This window comes from Scardinius erythrophthalmus (genome assembly GCF_964197995.2).
Source record: "Scardinius erythrophthalmus genome assembly, chromosome: 19".
NCBI classification, from domain to species: domain Eukaryota; kingdom Metazoa; phylum Chordata; class Actinopteri; order Cypriniformes; family Leuciscidae; genus Scardinius; species Scardinius erythrophthalmus.
Window position 1 is genome coordinate 20,711,796 of NC_138239.1, and position 22,729 is coordinate 20,734,524.

Here is a 22,729-nt window from a genome sequence, read left to right on the forward strand (position 1 = left end):
TTTTAAAATTTTAATTTGTTGACACTTTTGTACCTTTCATACATTTATCACATTCTTTGTTCTTTGTTTTCAAACCCCTTTTCCCCTATAGAATTTCAAATGGGAAGAACAGAATTTTGTTGTTCAAAATGAAATCAACAATATGACATTCCTGGTGAACAGCAGCAAAAGCAGGATGGATAAGGTCTCTTTTCATTTCACTAATACTGGATTATTTGTTGTGAACAGATGCAGTTTTTCCCTTCATTTAACTCTGTAAATGACCATGTTACATGTTTTCCTCTCTAGTTCTTTTCACCTCTGACCAAGTTTGATTTGTCCTCATTTCTTACTCAATTCTTTGAAAAGAAATGAATCTTTGCCCTGTTAATCTAGAGGCCCAACAGGGACTTTAATAAACGCCCAAGTCATTATTCAACCCAAATATGCTGTTCAATAATATTGAATGAATCTAAATTGAATGATTGTCCATTAGGGAGGGGTGTGCAACCAGGAGAGGAGAAAGGTGAAGAGGAAGGGTGATCATTACTCCACACACACCTCTCTCATTGTGGCCGCCCCCAAAAAACTCCTCTCGGTTGCCTTGAATGGATGTTGCCATGGTGTTCAGGACCTAGTCACCCATGCCAAAAGCCGTTTCTCTCAGGTACGCCTATTCATACTGATCAATAATGACAATGTTTACAAAATCACTCTGACTTTTTTTCTTGACATCTGAAGCATTCGTCTGTTTCTAGAGAGACACAGAGGATGAGGTCCGGGCATTCATTCAAAGCAACCTGCAACAGGTGAACCAGCAGGCAACCTGTGAAAGTGCTGATAACGTCCTGTGATGAAATTATAATTTAAGTCTCCTCACCTCACTTGGTTTAATTTTTCTTTTTTTGCCAGGATCTGTGTGAAAACTTAGTGGATCCCCTCATTGTTGAGAGGATCTTAAGCATCGCTTGTGTTCTTTTCCACCTGGATCAGGTTAGACTGGGAATAAATAGCTGCAACTGATTGTGAATGATGATTGATGGCACAATGGCAAAGCCAGCATGTCAGAATTGCTGTGGTCTATCAAATGTAATTTTTGGGTGAATTATTCTTTTAAGGTTGTGCCACAAATACATTCAAACGTGAAAAAGTGAAGTTCAGTGGAGAACTTTGACTAATTATTTTGTGTGTCTAATTGTGTGGTTCTGTTCTAGTCATTGATTTACATAAAGTTGTGTTTTCTGTAAGGTGGAGCGCCCTCAGAAGAAGAAGAGGGCAGTGTGGCATAAGATGTTGTCTAAGCAGAGGAAACGGGCTGTAGTTGCTTGTTTGAGAATGGTTCCTTTGTACAATCTCCCCAGGTATGCTGCAAAGAGAGTTACGACAAGTCCGTTTACTCTTTATATTGCATTATGAATTACCCAAGTAATAAAAGCTGAAAAACTGCAGAAATACTATGTTATTGAACTAACCTAGATAAAGAGGACATTTTGTCATTTTCCTTATGTTTCAATGGGCTGAAAACAATATGAATGACTTGCTTTTAACGTGAGATTTGTCTCTTTCTGCAGGCACAGAGCAGTGAACCTTTTCCTTCAGGGTTATGAGAGAGTTTGGCTGAAGGCAGAACATGATTCACCAGAGGACAGACTAATTGAGGATTTGGCTGTGAGTGTGTTTCTGATTGGCTGTGTTTCCCAGTTGAGATGTTGAGTCATGATGTTCATGTGTTCGCCAATCCAGAAGGCTAATTCACCACAGGTTACCTTGGGAATTTTGTAATGGGTTTTTAGAATTGCAGTTTTCAATTTAGGAGTACAATTATTAATATTACTTATAGAGACTTTCACATGTTGTATTGCAACATAAATTAGACGTTGGCACACTTAAAACGAGATTGTGTGCTTTAAAAACATGTTGCTAACACATTGAAACTACCACAATGTGAGTTTATGAGCTCATTGAATCTGACAATGTTTTAATCCTTATATAGCACACTTAAAAAACACACAATAAAAACAGTTTTGAAGCAGTAAATACATTTGTAATTTTACAAAAGATTTTGGTTATACTTTATTTGGATGGTCCACTTTAGACATTCTACTAACTATAAGTAACTTTGCAACTAAATGTCAGCTAACTCTCAGCAGAGTATTAGTAGACTGTTAGCCCATACACAAAAGAAATATATTTGAAATATATTTTCAGAGTATATTTTGGAATATATGCAAATATTTGAAATTGGCCCAATAAATATATTTCAGACTTAACATCATATATTTTTGTTATATTTCAGAATATATTTCAATGTATTTTTTTCTGTATGGGTCCCCAAAAGTGTCAAAATATATGTGGCATATATTCCAAATACATTGAAATATATTCTGAAATATAACAAAAATATATGATGTTAAGTGTGAAATATATTTATTGGGCCAATTTCAAATATTTGCATATATTCCAAAATATACTCTGAAAATATATTTCAAATATATTTCTTTTGTATGGGAGGGTAGGTTAGGTGTTAAGGTTCAGGTTTAGTTTATGTGTATGGGAGGGTAGGTCAGGTGTTAAGGTTCAGGTTTAGTTTAGATGTACTTGCAAAGTTACTTATAGTCAGTAGAATGTCTGTTGGGGGAGCATGGCAATAGTGTTAGCAGATATTAAGCAGACAGTCTACTAATATTGTAATTTGAGCTAGTTGACATGTAGGTATGTTTTTCTTTATAACTATACATATGTTTTTTAAGAAATGGTTATTGTAGGTTTAGAGGTAGGAGTGGGGATTAGCATCTTAATATCATGTATTAATATCATAATTCTGTATTATTATCATAATATTAATGTAATTGTTCTACATATTTGTGTCCATTTCTTTTTATGTTCTTTTTAATATATAAATCACATTACGTTACATTAACTCGTATTCGAGTCTTGGTGCTTGTCCGATGTGATCCTACAGTCATCCTGTCGTCGTTGTGATTATATTGATCCATCTCAATGGCAGTCTTCCTCTGCACCTTGTACCCTTGATCTTTTCAATCATAATATCCTTTTCCAGTTATCTTTCCCTTCGAACTGTGTGATGACAGACTATATTCAGATATATATATTACCCTGAGCATTTTATACCCAGCAGAAAGCAGCTTATGTAGAGATCCTAAAGGAGGGAGCAGAGCAGAGAAACATCATTGATCCACTCCATCAGCTTATCAATCTCTTCAGTCAAAGTGCCTTGACAGAGAGGAGGTTTGTATGCGTTTGTATATGTGCATGTTGTATATGTGTGATAATTGTAGTGTGTATCAAGGCTAACCAAAACCATTTTAGACATAACTTTAGCAAGTATTTCACCTCTGTTCGAAAACTCTGGAAGATGTTCTACATTGAAAGCATCCTGACCAACTTGTCTCATAAAAGGCACACAAGATATCCGGCTAACACTCACAGTTGATGGCAGTTGCTAAGTTTACAAATCAGGACAAATGTTATGCAGAGCACACAAATATTGGTTGAAACGGTGCATTTTTAATTAGAACTGTTTTCTATCAATATATATAGCTTTGTACTAAAAGTATATATTTATACCCAATTCTGTTATTTCTCATTGCGTTATGAGATTGCTTGATATGTGAAAGACTATTCATATCTAATGATGATTTTGGTCTTTGCATTGGCTCATGCCTGAAAACAATAAAGGGAACAAATCTTAACTCATCTGGTTCACTCTTGTCGTGTGTATGTACAGTAAACTTGAAGAGGATGACCTGTACATGTGCTATGCTGACATCATGTCCAAGGTAAGAAGCACTGCTAGGACATTCTGAGTAAAGTTTTTAATTTTTGCCACAAAACATGATGCATTCAAGTTGAACTGTAACTCTTTCCAGAGTTGCCAAATTGAGGAAGACCAGGATGAAGATGGCCTGAAATCATTTGAGGTAAGCAATGGAAATAAATAGGGTCTGTGTTGGTATCGATTTAATTTTAGAAGAAAGAGCTGAAATTGGAAAAGCAGAGGATGCTGACATAGTTATGTACTGTACAGTACTCGGGTTCATTAATTATGCTGTCAATGATTGACTTCAGAAATAATAGACTGAGAAACAATTGGTATGTTTTATTTCTTAGTGAATTGATTGAGTAACTAATTATTTGTCTTAGGAAAAAGAGATGGAAAAGCAGAGGCTGCTGTATCAGCAGGCCCGACTTCATGAACGCGGAGCTGCTGAGATGGTCTTACAGAACCTCAGTGCCAGCAGAGGTATCAGTCAAAATGCAGCCTGTTCCTTCATCATCCTCCTGTCTAACGCAGGGGTTTTCAAACTGTGGTCTGGGGATCCCCAGAGGGCCACAAGCTGGTCCATAGAAAAAAGGAGAAGAAAAAAAAAAGATTTTACAAAAAAGAAAAAATCTTAGAGCTGTCAAAGTCAACATGTTTGGATATTATATATTTTTTTTAAAACAGTACGGTAATTCTTACATCTAAAGCATTTCAAAAGGTCAGGGTCGGTGAGATGTTTATGAAAAAAGTATCTTATGCTCACTAAGGCTGGATTTTTTTTTTTGTAGAGAATGCATTAAGAACAGTAATATTTTAAAACATCATTAAAGTTTAAAATTGTTTTCTATTATAATATATTTTATTCCTGAGGTGGTAAAGTTACATTTTCTGCTGCCATTACTCCAGTTTCAGTGTCACATGATCCTTCAGAAATCATTCTAATCATTCTGTGCCGATTTTGCACTCAAGAAACATTTCTTATCAATTTGAAAAAAGTTTTCTCAGGATTGTTTGATGTTAAAAAGAGCATTTATTTGAAATGGAAATCTTTTGTGACAATATAAATGTATTTGCCCTCACTTCCATAAAATGTTAGAAAAAGGGTTCCTCGCATCATATTTATGGGCTCCTTGGCATCAAAAAGATTGAAAACCCCTGGTCTAAGATACAGGTCACCATTCATATCTTGAGCCAGCTGGCTGTGACTTTTATTATTGTCAGCGCTGTTAAGTTGGATGTGATATTTGAACCAGGTGATATGGGGCCTATGGTAGCAGCCACATTAAAGCTGGGCATTGCAATCCTGAATGGAGGAAACACGTCTGTCCAGCAGGTAGGTTTGAAAAGGTCAGGCTGGATTACAGATGATTGGACGATAACATAAAACCCCAAAGTTTTGACATTTAACACCAAAACCAACTTTTATATAACAAATTCTTCATGTTCATTCTCTCTGTTGTTCAATTCTTCCTAGAAAATGCTGGATTACCTGCGACAGAAGAGAGATGTTGGCTTCTTTCACAGTCTAGCCGGCCTAATGCAGTCTTGCAGGTTCGGCTGCTTTTTGCTAATGCATTATGAGACATTTCCCTGACAGAAAGCAGTTGCTCAAACCACCTAAAAGTGGAGAAGTGCTTTGTTCACTCATTCCTCTCAAGAGAGAGGAACATCCTTTTACATAACTTTTATTCCTTACAATCTGTTCAATTGCTGTAATTGGAAGTGTCTGTTGAGTCTTTGTGTTAGTTTGTATTATAAATAAAATAAGAGCATTGTGTGTTTGATGTTGGTGTTATGACTCGGCGTGTCACAGCGTGCTGGATTTGAACGCATTTGAGAGGCAGATCAAAGCGGAGGGTTTAGGAGTGGGTGCTGAGGACAATTCAGGTACATCACTGACATTCACAACAAAGTGCTTCTTTTAGGAATGCATCTGTCAGAAAAGGCAGAATTTTGTTTTTATTGACATTGATTTGCCTGTATTGCATTTTGCTTTCACCTCCCCTCTCTCTTTCTCAGGCGACAGAGTAATGGCAGATGAACAGCTGACTTGTGATCTTTTCAGATTCCTGCAGCTTCTTTGTGAAGGCCATAATACTGGTTAGAACAAACTTTTTTTTATTTTTAATAGTGCAAGGTACTTTTGTACCTTCGGTTGCCAAAGTCAGAAAGTGAATAAGCCATTTAGCATATTAATTTCCCTGAAGAGTGTAAACAATGGTCCAGCATATCACAATTTGCCTCGAGTAATGGCAGTATAAGAATTACATTATTGTTGAAAAGTTGTGTTCAATTTCTTTTGAAAGGAAATAATTTCATTCAGCTAAATTAATAAAGTAGTAAAAAAGATATTTATAATTTTACAAAAGTTTTCTATTTCAAATATTTTTTGTAACACTAATTGATAATACTAAGAAATGTTTCTTGAACAAATCAGCATATTAGAATAATATCTAAAGGATAATGCAGCTTTACCATCACAGGTAAATACCATACATAATAATAAAAAAAAAAGTCTTAAAAACTAATTTCAAACATGTAAGAGCTTTTAAATCATATGGATTTTAAAATCGGAATGAAACAGAAGTTGCTATGGTCTTTTTTTTCCCCTATTATGATGTGTATCTGAGTGAAACAGCTTCTTGAACAAGAAAAAATGGCGTGGGACTTGATTGGATCGTTGGATTGTTATGTTTAAGTACTGTATATCTTTCTAATATCCTTCTCCTTCTGAGACTAAATTTAAACAGTATCTCCTCCTTGAGCTTTAAATCCACTACCATCAAACTCGGGACAGACCTTCAGACTGTTCTGACTCGGGATTGAACTGATCAGACTTCGTTAAACAAACGATCAAAACTGAAAAAAATCCCATAGACTTTAATTGAGGGTGTCAAAACTTTTATACAATAATTATAATAGAGTATTTAAGCTTCATCCACCAAGTGTCTATCACTAGCAAAGCCAAGCAACTAGCTTAGGACATGCTAGGAACATGCTAATTCATGCTAGCAAGAAAAAAATCATGCTAACAACGTGCCAAAACATGCTAGCAATGAGCTAATTCATGTTGTTTTGTTTTTCATCAAAAAGGAGCTGAATCCACAACAATCTGCACATTCTGAATATGAAGTTGATGGTGTTAAAAATGCACATAAAGCATGAGATTATTCTCTCTGATTAATGTACTAATCTAATGTAATAAAATCTACTGACAATTTGAATTTGCACATATTAATCTTATACAGCATCAATGTTTTGTTCTGTTTTTACTAGAGGTATCTGACTGAAATTTCCCCTACAGATTTCCAGAATTACCTGAGGACTCAAACTGGAAACAACACAACGGTCAACATCATCATCTTCACTGTGGATTATCTGCTTAGGGTCCAGGCAAGCCCATGACTGATGACTCAACCCTAAACACAAGTTTCTTACATTTTTCATTTCACCTGTCTGTAATATACATGAAGAAAGACAAGAAAAATGCTTGTTTGCTGCTGCTGTTTCAGCACGGAATAAAGAAGGGCCCAAAACAGTGAGACAGAGCTTGTAGCCAAATAATGTTTCCATAAACCATTTGCCGCTGACAGGCCACCTCCATTTCATTTGTCTGATACTGAGAATGATTGATGGCCTCCTATCTGCAGGAGTCCATCAGCGATTTCTACTGGTATTATTCAGGGAAGGATGTGATTGATGAGCGTGGTCAGCACAACTTCTCCAAAGCCATCAGCGTGGCCAAGCAGGTGTTCAACACGCTCACTGAATACATTCAGGTAAATGCACACAAACAAATGGTTCAGAAGATATGGGGCTTGTATGAAAAACTGTAAATCTGCTTGGTCAAAATGCAGAGATACTGAGAAATCTTTTGATAACTGTGTGTTATTAGATTTTACATTATTCCTTCCTTTTTAATATTCCATTTCAAATAAATGCCTCACACTATGCCCATATCTTCCTTTGTTCACACAGATGTTTCAATATTGTGAAGCAACTCATTTAATTAATCTTTTAATTATCTATTTTAGGGTCCATGTACAGGTAATCAGCAGAGTTTGGCCCACAGTCGTCTGTGGGATGCTGTTGTTGGCTTCCTCCATGTGTTCGCCCATATGCAGATGAAGCTTTCTCAGGTTAGAGTCTAGACCATAGACAAATTACTTTAAATGTGCACATTTTTTATTGCAAAGTACAAATTTACAAAACTAAAGATAAAAAAATATTGTTTTATGTCTGCAGGATTCCAGCCAAATAGAGCTGCTGAAGGCTTTGATGGACTTACAAAAAGACATGGTGGTAATGCTGCTTTCCATGCTTGAAGGTAGGAGAAATGTTGAAGGTCTTCTCAATGCTTTTCCATGCACTTCCTCTTCTGCTTGTCATAAGTTTGACATGTTTGATTATCCAATACATTTTTGTACAATAATATTAATGTACTAAGCTTGCTTTCACATTTGGTTGGATTGTTTGGCCCTTTTTTGTTAATTTGGATTTGCCATCAAATATTTAAACATTGGCCTCTACCTAAATTTTTGTAAAACCTTCTTGGCGAGTATTCATGTAAACACAGTCGGTTACGTCTTAAGTGAACGTAAACAGTTGGGAAAGAAATCGGATTCGGAGAAATAGGATACATGCATTAGGTCTTTTAAAGTGACATCAGCCTTATACAGTATACCTGCTACTGTCTGTCAGACAACAAAAGATAAAGAGAAAATCTCTCACTTCTCTTGACTGAAAAACTTTTGCAGCTTTATTATGAATCAATGTATATTTAATTCATGTGAGGACTATGCAGTGTCTTTGATTTACATTTGTAATATGAACAAAAAACCAACATAAAACAGATTCATGTTCATGTGTTTCGGATAAAACAAAATGCATTTTTACCACCACTCACAGGACATTTTATTTGTTTTCACTCTGAGTAATCACAAGTGTTGCGAAACCTGCAAAAAGCAACATAATATAATTTTGCAGTTGAGTCTGTCACATTTTTCCAATGAGTCTGGGTTGAAATCTTTACAGAGCAGCACTTGCGCTTGTTTATACCAACTTTGAAACCGCATCACCGTCCATATGAACCACATGACTTTGAAAACCCACTTTTTTTCCCAACCAAATGAACCTGTAGTTTGAAAGAGCCCTATGTGTCCTACTGACATTTTAGGCACATGAATGCTCCTTTGTGTTTATAGGAAACGTGGTGAATGGGACCATTGGCAAACAGATGGTAGACATGTTGGTAGAATCGTCCAGCAATGTGGAGATGATCCTCAAATTCTTTGATATGTTCCTCAAACTCAAAGACCTTACATCATCTGAAGCCTTTCACGAATACGACCCAGATGGCAGAGGACTCATTTCCAAGAAGGACTTCCAAAGAGCCATGGAAGGGTTCAAGCGCTACTCTAAATCAGAGACTGAATTTCTGTTATCCTGCGCAGAAACGGCGAAAAGCGATTTGTTGGATTACCCGCACTTTGTGACACGTTTTCATGAACCAGCCAAAGAGATTGGCTTCAACATGGCGGTTCTTCTGACCAATCTGTCCGAGCACATGCCCAATGATGCCCGCTTGCAGAATTTTCTGGAGTTGGCGGACAGCGTTCTTAAGTGTTTCCATCCTCATCTGGGAAGGATCGAAATCCTGGGCAGTGGGAAGCGGATCGAAAGAGTCTACTTTGAGATTAGTGAGTCCAGCCGCACTCAGTGGGAGAAACCACAGGTATTAAACATTAATTTGCTAGTGTTCTTTTGTAGTCTACTTATGTGTTTCTTATACAAATCTTTGTAATTGCATGTTCTCAATGATTCAGGTTAAGGAGAGCAAACGGCAGTTCATCTTCGATGTTGTGAATAAGGGTGGAGAAAAGGAAAAGATGGAGCTGTTTGTCAACTTTTGTGAAGACACAATCTTTGAAATGCAGCTTGCTGCACAAATATCTGGTTCAGAGAGTGGAGAGGAACTGAAAGCAAAGGATGACAATGAGGAGAAAGACAAGGTAGAGACGAATGAAAACCTTGTAGAAGACTCAAGATGTTTCTCCATAAGGAACATCAGAAAACGCATAAAGAGGATAACCATTAGGAATATTATCTCAGCGATCTTCTCTTTCTTTCAAAACATTCTGCTGTTTATCACTCATGCCTTTTTAGGTCTGGTTTGGTTTTGCCTTTATCTGCTTTACCACATCTTCTTGAGCGGATGGATTATTGATGTGGCTAAAGAGATGAACCTGGCTGACCTTTTAGGTGACCTTCGGGATCCTACCATGGTTGAGGTCATAGGGGTCAGAGAAGGAGCGGTCAGAGAGAATAACGCGTGCCATACACGTCCGTTTTCGTCTCGCGGTAATCTTAGAGGCATGAGTCTAGATCTGTCTGCAGTGTCCAGGGACCCCCAGCTCCTCACAGATATTTTCGGCTTGTGTCTGAAGAAGGAGGGAGGAAAGTACACATTGTCGAGTGGAGACCAACATTCCAGTCTGGATGAATTTCTAAACACCTCCAAATGTCAGGTCAATAGTCTAGAGTATACCAGTGTCAACTTACTGTCAAACATGTTGAATTTGATTGTATTTCTTCTACTCATGGTACTAGTTACTATACATTTAGTTAATTTTGAAAAAAATGTTTGCCACTACAGTGGACGTTTTTGGCTTTTTTTTAAGTTTTGTGTCCACTAAATGGACTATGGTGTTCACTAAATTGACATTTGTGTCCACTTTGAGCATTTATGTCCAAACAGTGATCATTTGAGTCCCTTTAGTACGTGTCCTGTTTCCATTTATGGTCATTTACTGTATGTCTGCTTTGTTAACAGGTTGAAATCTGTGAGGATTTTCATGAGGTGCAAGAGGAGGAGGACTCAGAGACTGAGAAAGCTTTGTAAGTGCTTCAGATTGGGGAAAGATAAAACTCCGAAAACAGTTTTGACATTTGCTTAAATATAATATATTAATTGGAGAAGACTTTTTGGATCAAAAACATGCACCGTGACCCGAGTCTCATCATGAGCATTTTTGAATCAGTTTGAAACACTGCCCTATAGAATCTATATAATTTACATATAACAATGAATGAATGACTAGAACTTGGGAAAATGGTGACAAGATGTGTGTTCGACTTGAAGCTGCGCTGCGGAGACCGATCAGTGTATTAAACAAAGACTGAAAACTAAACAAGACAGAAACTAGACATTACAGTGACAATACTCAACCATAGTGTGTGAGTAGTTCACCTCATTATTTGATGTTGTTTTTTTGTTGTTTTTTTAAACACTATATATTGCAAGATATAGTTTAAGAAAGCACATACTGTACTGTAGATGCAAATAGGTGAATATAATGCACTCTTCCTCTGCAAAAATAGGTTCTGCACAAAAACTTTTACACTGCTTATGCAGGCATTAAATTGCAGTTACCTGTTAATATTGCCATCTAAATAATTGTGTGCTGCTTGTGAGTGCAAAGTGAAACAAGCCTAAGATATTGCATTTCATTTTGCAGTGATGAGGATAAAAACAAAGGCGAAAAGAAGTCTAAAAGAAGACTTAGAAAGCTCAGCTCTTCAAAACCAGACAAAGGTGAAATCCAGGTATCAGCTGTTTGGATTATGATCTGCTCTCAGAAGACCAAACTGCTGGTAATGTTTCTTTCTCTGTCTCTGTTGTTTTCCAGCTGCACAATACAAGCATATTGTACTAACAGTAGACCTGTAGTTACTAATGTTTTTTCTCTGCAGAACTGTTTTGCAAGAAATTTCTACAACATGAGATTGTTGGCTCTGTTCCTCACTTTTGCCATCAATTTTATTCTTCTGTTCTACAAGGCGAGTATTGATTTCCCTGCTAAAACATCAGCTTTAATAGGCTGATGTTAGGCTGGCCTGTTTTTATGTTTTTATGCCACTCAAATAACTGAATACCAGCTTGCCCTGGTTGGGAGACCATCTAGAACAGTTCAAACCTGCTTATTTCCAGACATGTTTTTGACACCTAAATTTGACCAAAAACAATAATATAAATACATTTTTTATTAAGGTTTCATCGAACATTGGTGATGATGAAAATATGGAGATCGCTCTTTGTGACGACAGACCCAAGGGGTCACAGGAATGTTATTTAGAACTAGAAGAGAACAGTGGCTACATGAAAATGATTCTTCGCATCCTGGCTGTCTTGCACACACTCATCTCACTCTGCTGTATCATCGGCTACTACTGTCTGAAGGTCTGTGCAAGTAACCCACTCTATTTCTTATGGTGAAACTAAACGTATGTCTTTGATATTGTAAATAAATGTCTGTCTTCTGTCTTTTGTTAAAGCTCTCAGATATACAGTGGGTTCACAAGTCTAAAACCAGTATTGAAAATATTTTTATTTTTCACCTTATTTTGCACTTGAGCTGCATGAACCTGATCATCATGTTCTCCAGCAGAATTTGAGATGATCTAAAGAGCATCTTGTGCTTCAATGGAAGCAAGAACATCTGACCGTCTGTACAAAGATTAGTGACCTAGAAATCTGAATCAGAATTATTTCATATTCATTTCGGATTATAATTCTTCCTTTGTTTTTATTATTTCAAATACAAAAATGTGTATTAATTTCCATGTTTAATCACTGTTTTTTTTTCTATGGTCTCCGGTGAATAAAACTACCTTTTTCATCATTTGACCCCTGACAGGTTCCTTTAGTAATTTTTAAGCGAGAGAAGGAGCTGGCTCGTAAACTGGAGTTTGACGGACTCTACATCACTGAGCAACCTTCTGAAGATGACATTAAAGGCCAGTGGGACAGAATGGTCATCAATACACCGTAAGAGTTGCATAACTGCCTTATAAAGGCTCATATTATAAGCAATGAAACAATGGCTGACCTTCTATATGAATTTCAAAATTTAGCATTGATTGACGAATTATCACTACTACACAGTACAAATGTTGCACCTCTTTAGGAATATTTTCGTGTTTCTTTGCTGTTTTTCAGATCATACCCAAGCAATTATTGGGATAAATTTGTAAAAAGGAAGGTAAGATAAACAAATGAAATATGTTTTCTAAAAGTTACTTTCAAAAACATTTAAGAACATCATAGAAAGTATCTCACAGCTCTAACATTGTGACATACCCCTGGTTTCACAGACAAGGCTTAAGCTAGTCCCAGACTTAAATACATGTTTGGGCTGTTTTAACTGAAAGCAACTTACACTGACATTTCTTAAAATATGTCTGTGCCATTGTTTTGTCTCAAGATGCACACCAGTAATGTTTTTTCTGAGGCATTTTTAAAAAAAGCTACTGATATCTTACATTTTTCTTTCTTTTTTCTGTGTCATGGTATTTTCAATTACATCAACTCTAAAAACTTGAATGTCTAAAACTGACATGTCAGTTCTAAAATGTACTTTCAAAACCATTTCATAGTGTGAAATTATCTCAAAGCTCTAACATCTGTGACTCATCTGTGACTAACATCTGTGACACTAATAATAATAATAGCTAGATTTTTAATAATAACTAGATTTTCTTTTAATTTTTACATTTGTGCCTGTGGTATTTTAAGAGATTTCTACGTTTTCTGAAAGAAAAAAAATGACGTCACCTCACTGTCATGATGGTAGGGTGTTGTGAGGCCATTGTTATGCAGTTGCTAGGGTGTTCCGAGTGGTTTCTAGGTGATTATTTACTGGCCCACCCTTCTCTATGATTTTCAGGCTTAATTCCCTCTTTCAGTGTCATTCTATGGGATGCTTTCTTTTTTATCATCTGCCATGTGGAAATCGTAAGGCCGGTGGCTTAGAAAAGCAACAGCAGACCTCTCCACAATAAGACTCATGGTTTGAGATATCATTCGTGTCTGCAGCATGAACCGTGTTGGATGAATTACGTGCCAAATATAATACTTCGGTTCAGCACCAGTAATAATGATCCAATCCCTTGATGTGGTACAGTAAGCTGTGTTATTTGAGCTGCAGGTTCAAACTGTTTTTCTGTTTTTGATTCATTCTGTTATTGCTTTCCGTGCTGCAGGTGATGGCGAAATATGGAGAGTTGTATGGATCAGCACGCGTCAGCGAGCTTCTAGGTTTGGATAAAGCTGCTCTGGACTTCAGCTCAGAGGCTCATGAGAGGAAGAGACCCTTACAAAAGGGTGCCATTACTGCCCTGTGAGTTACATCCCTCTGCTTTCATTTAGTATAATAATTTCACCAACCAAACCAGCTTCTGTTCAGGGAAATCGCCCAATAAGCTCATCTTCAGACTGGCAATGAAAAAAGGATGTACTGCCATCACTTTGTGCCAGTTGATGGCAGCAGTGTTCAATGCGATAGGCTTAAAATAAATCAAATAAATCATTCTCATGTTTTCAGTTTCAGATTAAACACCGTTGATTTGAAATACCAGATTTGGAAGCTGGGAGTTGTTTTCACTGACAATGTAAGATTCCTGACTCTTTGAACACTCAAAGTGTTATAACAGAAGGAATTGGCAATCAGTGAGTGAAATCTAACATGAAATTGTGTTTTGCTTTCTTTCAGTCCTTCCTTTACCTGGCCTGGTATATGTTTGTGTCAGTTCTGGGTCACTATAACAATTTTTTCTTCGCTGCGCACCTGCTAGACATCGCCATGGGCTTCAAAACACTGCGCACCATACTATCGTCTGTTACACATAATGGCAAACAGGTACTACGTGTGTGTGTGTGTGTGTGTGTGCGCGTGTGTGCGTGTGTGTGTGTGTGCGCGTGTGTGTGTGTGTGAGAGAGAGAGAGAGTGTGAGTGAGTGAATTTACAGTGGCCCCAAAATGTGTTTAGACCCTCAAGTCATTATTAAAAAAATATGAATGTCATTATAGTATATAACAAATAAAAATATATACTAGACATAACTGGCCATGTTTTATTTATTTTTTTATATTGTAAGTTTATATACTGGTTTTAAATAACTGTTAACTATTTTAATATATTTTAAAATGTAATTTATTCCTGTTATGCCAAAGCTGAATTTTCAGTTTTCAGTGTCACATGAGCCTACAGAAATCATTCTAAAAAGCTGATTTGATGCTCTAGAAACATTTCTTATTTTCATCAATGTTGAAAACAGTTGTGCTGCTTTATATTTTTGTTGAAACAGTGATTGTTTTTCAGGATTCCTTGTATAATTGAATATAATGTTCAAAAGAACAGCATTTATTTGAAATATAATTTTTTTGTAGATTATAAATGCCTTTATTGTCACTTTTGATCATTTTAATGCCTCTTTGCTGAATAAAAGTTGTAATTTTATTAATTGAAAAAAATCATACTGACCTCAAACTTTTATTGTGCCGTCTCTCTTTAAAATCACTGCCAGGTGGTTTCTTATTTTCTTGTTGTCATCTAATGCAGTAAGATTTGTGCATTTTTAAGTGTGACACGGTCCTCTTTTTGGGTCACTGTATATCAGCGAAGATGAGATGAAAGGCTGTTGTCTGTTTCTCAGCTGGTTTTGACAGTGGGACTGTTGGCCGTGGTCGTGTATCTCTACACCGTGGTTGCCTTTAACTTCTTCCGCAAGTTTTACAACAAGAGCGAGGACGGTGAACCAGTGGACATGAAATGTGATGATATGCTCACAGTGAGTTGCCCCTCTTTCTATTTATCTCTTAGGTTTAGAAATAGTCATGAGTTTGATGTCAAAAACATGAGAGCATTAATATCAACTACCGTGCAAATGTTTGGGGTTGGTAAGACATTTTTATGTTTTTGCAAGAAGTCTCTTATGCTCACCAAGACTTCATTTATTTGACAAAAAAAAAACATCTCTGGTTACAAATATAACACAGGTTCCCTGGGAAGGGGAACGCCATAGCGTCTTGTTCAGCCACAGTGCGAGTTCCCATTCGAAAGGGAACAGTAATATCAGTCGTACTGTGAAATATTATTACAATTTAAAACAAAGTTTTTCTTTTTTAAAATGTAATTCATTCCTGTGATGGCAAAGCTGAATTTTCAGCATCATAATCCAGTCTTCAGTATCACATGATTCTTCAGAAATCATTCTAGTACGTGTGCTGATTTGGTGCTGAAGAATAATTTCTTACTATCAATGTTGAAAACAGTTTTTCTGTTTAATTGTTCTCAGGAATTGTTCTCACTAAATTCTCAGGAATTTTGATCACTTAATTAAAATCTTAATTTAATGCATCCTTAATGGATAAAAAATAGTTCCTATTCAGTATTCAGCAGCCTAGCAGGGGTGTTTTCACTCATTTCACATGTGAAAATGTTAGCCATTCATAGCAGAATCCGTTGACATAATACATATAGGTTATATATACATATACATATATATAAATTTAAATATATATATATATATACATACATGCATACACACACACACACACACACACACACATATATATATATACTGTATATATATAATATACATATACACACACACACACACACATGCATACATGCATACATAGATATAACCTATACATTAACCTATAAGGTTAAAACAAGGTTAAAACACCTTGTTTAAATCAGAGAAGTGGTGGAAAATGGTTATATAAAACAAATGTATTACTGTTTTGGTGCATGAATAAAGTAAAAAAAAAAAAAATCTTTATGTGTGCTTAGTGTTACATGTTCCACATGTACGTTGGCGTGCGAGCCGGAGGAGGGATTGGAGATGAAATCGAAGACCCGGCCGGTGACGAGTTTGAGTTCTATCGTGTAATCTTTGACATCACCTTCTTCTTCTTCGTCATCGTCATCCTCCTTGCCATCATTCAGGGTGAGTGATAGAGAGATTGTGAGAGTCATTTTAGTGAAAGGGTAAAAAACTGAAATGTGCACCGAATTTCAAAAAGGACAATAAGCCGAAGTTTTTTTTATTATTATTTAGTTTGTCCCCTAACTTGAGTCATGCAGAGTAGCGCTGGAGAGCTTCATTAAAAGATCTCACACTCACATGCTGAGAGGGGTTTATGGGAAGAGATCTGAGGACTGTGTGATGCTAGAAGTGTGTCTGATGCGTGGGGTCAAATAATACTCATGATTCAAATGTTTGGCATTTGGCAACTTAATTGTGTTTCTGACTGGTGAATTGCTCTGTTATCATATCGTTTGAAAGGTCTTATCATTGATGCATTTGGCGAGTTGAGAGACCAGCAGGAGCAGGTTAAAGAGGACATGGAGGTGAGTTTTCATTCAACTTCAGATTTGACTATTTTATCACCCTGCTACATCCTGAATCAAATTTATGTTGCCTGTGGTCTTGTGTTCCAATTAACACACTGAATTAATTTATCGAAACCCAAACATTTCCTTAGTTATAAATCAGAGCTACATTGCACTTGTGAGTTAATATTTTATTTCTCTGTTAGTAAATGTCATTAATCTCTGCCAGATGGTCTTTGGATTAGACGTTAGTTAAATGCTAATTGATCATCTATAATTAAACAGGTAATGTCGCATGCCATTAAGTCAGTTTTTTGCTGCAGACTAAGTGTTTTATCTGTGGCATTGGGAGCGAGTACTTTGACACGATGCCCCATGGCTTCGAGTCGCACACGCTGCAAGAACACAACCTGGCCAACTATCTGTGAGTACTAGAGAACTGAGAAAAGGTCAGAGGTTACTTTTGCCTAATTTCCATCATGTTTTTCAGTCACAATTTTAAAGGCTGTTGTGAGATTAGTATACTGGTGGAAAATAAGTATATTGTGCATCTGGTCAGGACAAGAGAGCATGTCATGTGACAAAAAAGGCACTGTGGTGGTACCACAATGGTAATGAAACATGATAATAATGAATGATTACCATTTTCATATACCTTTGTATTTACATGGTAATGTACTTCAAGGTTTTCTAAAGAATACCATTGTATTTCCAAAGCACTGTATCCAAAAAAAACATGATAATATTGTTAATGTTAATAAAATCATCATAATCATGACCTAAAGTTAAATAAACAATGCCAACAAAGTTTAATCTGTTAAAATATGAGTCTTATTTCTATTTTTATTTGCTGAAAGTGGATAACATTTGTTTTGTGTTCTGTTTGCCCTTTAGGTTCTTTCTGATGTACCTCATAAATAAGGATGTTACAGAACATACTGGACAGGTACAACTTGTATTCACAAATGACATGAATCTTTATTGAAAAAAGATAGATGGATAGTTTCAGAGTGAAAATGTTTTAAAATACTCTGACTGCTACACTCTTTAACAAAACAGGAATCATACGTGTGGAAGATGTTCCAGGAACGCTGCTGGGAGTTCTTTCCTGTTGGAGACTGTTTCCGGAAACAGTATGAGGTTCAACTCAGCTGAAGAATTCCGGTTCAGTTTCTATAGTTCAGTTGGTGAATACACTTTTGAAGTACTGTATGTCTAGGATATTCTTCTGATAATAAGAAACTTGTGTATATTTACTCTTCTGTTTTGCATGCTTGTTTGATTCTCACTATATTATTCTTCACTACATATTTATTTTTATTTGTATAGCAGCTATCACAATACATATTGTTCTCAAAATATCAAAGCAGCTTTGCACAGAAAATGCATGTTTCTACTTTACAATTAAGAGTAATCTGTTATCAGAATAATGTCCATATGGCAGAAATGTACAGATAATAAAATCATGCAGTTAGCTAACATCATTTATTCACTTAAGCAGAAACAATGAGCATGTCAAACAATTATTACATGTTGTGATCATAATGATTGCAATATATGGGAAACTTGTCAGTTTTGTGTGTTGATTCAGAGTTGTTATCTGAAGTCATGGCAGGGGTTGGCGTCATCTCTTCACAGGTGTGGGGTCATCTGAAATCTTTGTAAGAGTCTGGATCCACACCGGAGCTGGTGTAATCTCTAGTTACCTCGCAATGGGCTAATTGGCTTTATTTTATTAATATATCATAATGTTGACTTTAAGGCACTAAGTTGATACTGTAATTTTTGATCGTGTGGAGTTTGTAAGTATGTAAAATGTCACTTTGCAATAAATGCTAGTAGTATAAACCAAAACATGGCATTTCTTTTGCTTGAAAACCTACAGAACTTACTTAATGTTCACAGTAAACAATACTGGAAATATTATAATATAACTTGATTTTTATATTATTGATATATCAAACCTGTAGTGTAACTGCCGTAGACCAATAAGAGCTGTGCGTGTAAACCTCACTCCCCTGATCTCAAGAGGCGCTCCTCGCCAGAGACTACAGTTCGAATCACGCTCTGAACGTGTTGAGGAGAACTGGTTACATTAGAACAAACAGCGCAGGACTATTAATGCAAGAAATTATATTTTAGCTGCTCTTGTGTTTCTGATATTAATAATTTATGGAGAATCTCACTCCCTCATTTGCGCTACAAAAAAAACCTCTTCCTCAGTATTTCTTCTTGTTTTTTAGTAAAAGTCTCTAAACATTCTTAAAGTGATATGTTTGTTACTGCAAGTTTATTTTTGTACCTCATTATAAAACATGAAAAAATTAATTGCCAAAGACTAATTATGACAGTATCAAGTATTATTGTTTTTGCACAGTGGGATGTCTGTAGTTTGAATTTCATAACCTTCATTTACTCTTATTGTATGCCCAATGTAAACAAATCCTTTTCCATCCTTTTCTACTTCTCTCTTCATCCACTCTCAGCCTTCTCGCGTTCGTCTCCTTATTTTCAACAGCCATTCCATCATCTGTGGTTATCTCTCTCTCTCTCTCTCTCTCTCTCTCTCTCTCTCTCTCTCTCTCTCTCTCTCTCTCTCTCTCTCTCTCTCTCTCTCTCTCTCTCTCTCTCTCTCTCTCTCTCTCTCTCTCTCTCTCTCTCTCTCTCTCTCTCTCTCTCTCTCTCTCGTGTGAGAGGTAGCACTCAGATCCTGAGCGTGAAATGAAATTAAACGGCAGCCCACATCACATGCTGCTGGTCGAGTTGTCACTGCTGCAGGGCATAATGCATTGATCTCTAGCCATTCCAGAGGTGCTGTTAAAGCTTTAACCCCCCTCTACATGAATAATGCACAGTACCATTGCTATCAGCCTTATTAAAATGAAGACAAAGGACAGAACTGATTATCATTATCTGTAATAGGAGGAAAACCATTGATAGAAAAAGCATCAGCAGTAACTCAATGCCCAAGTTTCTATTCACATATATATTATAATTTATATAATTTAAACCGAAAAAATACCTTAGAGATTTATGGATAAATTAACAAATTGTTGTAAATTGTGTTATGGGTGGGAGAAGTGGGGGCTCGTCCGGTAAGACGTAACGGAGTACTTTTAATAGTAATTTTTTTTATAGGTGATTGAAACGGAAGTTGGGATAGTCTTTTATATCCTATTGTTTATCCGAGTAAAATGGCTTCTCGAACAAGAAAGAATGTAGGGCACGACTTGATTTTGTCCATCAGGAATTGATTGGATGGTTGTGGTTTGCTATTGCTGTGAAGTCAGTAAACACGTCATCAGAGAGGAGATGTTGCTGAGAGAGGGGAAGTTGTTTTCATTAAAGATTATGAGGGCACATGAATTAAAATAATTATGATGTGCATACTGCACAGATAGAATGTCAGTTTTGATGAATGACTTTAATATAATGTAATAGTGGAGAGAAGAATGTGGGCATGTTGAGGAGAACAGACAGAGGAGCTGGACTCTGGATCCATTCTTACATTTTACTCAGCAACAGTGTACTAATGCCAGAGCCAGTGTCCAAAGTAACCACATTTAGCATATTTCCAATGAAGAAAAGGTGGTTCTGGGCCAGAAAGATTGCCTATTTGGTTAATGTCCTTCTCAGACTCTACCATCGTGACCTTTGGGCTAACACAACCCTTCCCAGATCATCTGAGAATTGCTGAATCCTTTAGGTACTGAATGTCGGGCTGAAAGGTCAATAGATTTTGTCTGGGATTGCAATGCTGCAGAGAACTGTAATTTATGATGTTAAGCTTTTAACTTATCAGGCACATAATAGATGAGAACTAATCATTTTTATTATTATTTTATTTTATCATTTAAATGTAGGCCTGTATTTAATTATATATTTTAATTATTTTATTTGCCATACATACATTTTTATTAGATGTACAGTGGCCCCGAGAAGTATTTGGACAACCAAACAAGCCAAGTATATATGACATATGGCATTATACAAAATAATAAATATATTGTTATATTGACATTTTTTAGGGAGTCTCAAACCTGCATCAGCCAGATGACCATGGTTTTATTTCAGTTTAATTGAGATACTATTGTAGTTTTTAATTCATATTTTGAACTGGTGTTTGTATTTTCTATTTTAATTTGAGTTAAAGGTTTAGTAATTTTGTTGTGTGTTTTTGTAAAAAGATTTTTTAAAATATCTATATGTTTTTAAGTATAAGTGTATCTGTTTATTATTTTACATCAATGGAAAAAAAAGAGCAAACAATTATTTAAATAAAACATCTGAATTAGAAAGAAAATGAGAAATGTTGCTTTGGCAATGTCACAACCACAGAGGCTTTGTAGTAGAAACTCACACGACGAAGATAAATGGCAATGGCAATTTATTTATATAGCACAATTAAATACAACCCACATTGTCCAATGTGCTTTACAATAACTAAAAACACAAAAACTAACAACAATACAACACCGAACAAATAAAAATGTAAGTAAAATACCATAAAATAAGTGCTTCAACATTTTAAAATAACAATGAAGTACAATGGAAGGGTGCTTCAACATGTATTAAATGCTTTATCATACAAAAATGTTTTTAACTTAGATTTAAAAACAGATAGGCCAGTCTAATCGAAATGGGCAAGTTATTCCAGAGTCTGGGGGCAACAACAGAAAAAGCACGGTCCCCCCTATACTTCAATCTTGACTTAGGGATAGACAGGAGTCTCTGATTGGATGACCAGAGTGATCTAATTGGATGGTGCTCAGTCAATAGGACAGACAGGTAGGGTGGAGCCATACAATTTAAAGATTTGTACACGAAAAGTAAAAGTTTAAAATTCACTCTGTAGCGCACTGGCAACCAGTGTAAGGAACGTGAGATAGGAGTGATATGATCCCGTTTTTGTGCCTCCGTCAGAAGTCTATACATCTGAATGACTAATCCAAACGTAAAGAGAATTGCAGTAATCCAGCTTTGAAGAAATGAATGCATGGATTACTTTTTTTGGAATTTTTAAAAGAAAGAAATGTCTTTACTTTTGATGGCAGCTGGAAAAAGCAGGATTTCACAACTAAATGTATATGCCTAACAAATTTCAGAGATTCAAACACCACGCCCACATTTCTCACCCACAGCTTCACACAAGAGAACAAACCACCAAAATTTTGTTTAGGGGTGATAGAGGAATCGGAGGGTCCAAATATAATAATTTCCATTTTACTCTCATTAAAATTCAGAAAATTTAAAGACAACCAGGTCTTTACATCAGTCAAACAGGCCATAAGAGTGTCCAGACCATTTGAAAAGAGTTTTAAGGGCAGATAAATTTGAGTGTCGTCTGCGTAACAATGGAATGACAGCCCATGTTGTATAATAATAGAACCAAGTGGAAGCATGTATAAAGAAAAAAAGAATAGGGCTCAAAATGGACCCTTGAGGAACCCCACAAGATAACACAGCATTACTAGAGGCATGTTCTCCAATCTTCACTGAGATGCTTCTGTTGGTAAGATCAGATTTAAACCAGTCCAGTGCACTGCCTGTAATGCCTGCATAATGTTCCAACCGGGCAATAAGAACAGCATGATCTACTGTATCAAAAGCAGCAGTTAAAGCATAACAGCATAGTCGCCAGAATCACGGGTTATTAGTACCTTTAAAAAGCTTCAACAAAGTAGTCTCAGTGGAGTGATGTTTTCTTAACCCAGACTGAAAAATTAAACTAATTTTTTTTAAAAAAAATTCACATTATCAGCTAGGAAGCTTCGCAGTTGTTGCAGGA

At 36.2% G+C, this 22,729-nt stretch overlaps 1 protein-coding gene across 1 annotated transcript in view; it reads left to right on the forward strand.

The window, feature by feature from the left end:
• Positions 1 to 18,792, forward strand: part of ryr2b (ryanodine receptor 2b (cardiac)) — a 61,066-nt gene extending 42,274 nt beyond the window's left edge. Inside the window, exons 69-103 of the mRNA XM_081347823.1 lie at positions 92 to 184; positions 476 to 646; positions 738 to 788; positions 892 to 972; positions 1,228 to 1,340; positions 1,551 to 1,647; positions 3,119 to 3,228; positions 3,728 to 3,779; positions 3,870 to 3,920; positions 4,144 to 4,243; positions 5,017 to 5,096; positions 5,238 to 5,314; positions 5,577 to 5,650; positions 5,783 to 5,863; positions 7,068 to 7,156; positions 7,414 to 7,542; positions 7,798 to 7,902; positions 8,009 to 8,090; positions 8,968 to 9,497; positions 9,589 to 10,290; positions 10,596 to 10,660; positions 11,281 to 11,416; positions 11,516 to 11,602; positions 11,814 to 12,002; positions 12,460 to 12,590; positions 12,762 to 12,804; positions 13,805 to 13,941; positions 14,146 to 14,212; positions 14,314 to 14,460; positions 15,257 to 15,391; positions 16,399 to 16,555; positions 16,895 to 16,959; positions 17,265 to 17,365; positions 17,836 to 17,887; positions 18,001 to 18,792. Coding sequence (XP_081203949.1) covers positions 92 to 184; positions 476 to 646; positions 738 to 788; positions 892 to 972; positions 1,228 to 1,340; positions 1,551 to 1,647; positions 3,119 to 3,228; positions 3,728 to 3,779; positions 3,870 to 3,920; positions 4,144 to 4,243; positions 5,017 to 5,096; positions 5,238 to 5,314; positions 5,577 to 5,650; positions 5,783 to 5,863; positions 7,068 to 7,156; positions 7,414 to 7,542; positions 7,798 to 7,902; positions 8,009 to 8,090; positions 8,968 to 9,497; positions 9,589 to 10,290; positions 10,596 to 10,660; positions 11,281 to 11,416; positions 11,516 to 11,602; positions 11,814 to 12,002; positions 12,460 to 12,590; positions 12,762 to 12,804; positions 13,805 to 13,941; positions 14,146 to 14,212; positions 14,314 to 14,460; positions 15,257 to 15,391; positions 16,399 to 16,555; positions 16,895 to 16,959; positions 17,265 to 17,365; positions 17,836 to 17,887; positions 18,001 to 18,096 — 4,476 coding nt within the window. The 3' untranslated portion in view covers positions 18,097 to 18,792. The remainder of the gene's footprint in view (positions 1 to 91; positions 185 to 475; positions 647 to 737; positions 789 to 891; positions 973 to 1,227; positions 1,341 to 1,550; positions 1,648 to 3,118; positions 3,229 to 3,727; positions 3,780 to 3,869; positions 3,921 to 4,143; positions 4,244 to 5,016; positions 5,097 to 5,237; positions 5,315 to 5,576; positions 5,651 to 5,782; positions 5,864 to 7,067; positions 7,157 to 7,413; positions 7,543 to 7,797; positions 7,903 to 8,008; positions 8,091 to 8,967; positions 9,498 to 9,588; positions 10,291 to 10,595; positions 10,661 to 11,280; positions 11,417 to 11,515; positions 11,603 to 11,813; positions 12,003 to 12,459; positions 12,591 to 12,761; positions 12,805 to 13,804; positions 13,942 to 14,145; positions 14,213 to 14,313; positions 14,461 to 15,256; positions 15,392 to 16,398; positions 16,556 to 16,894; positions 16,960 to 17,264; positions 17,366 to 17,835; positions 17,888 to 18,000) is intronic.
• Positions 18,793 to 22,729: the final 3,937 nt, after the last annotated feature.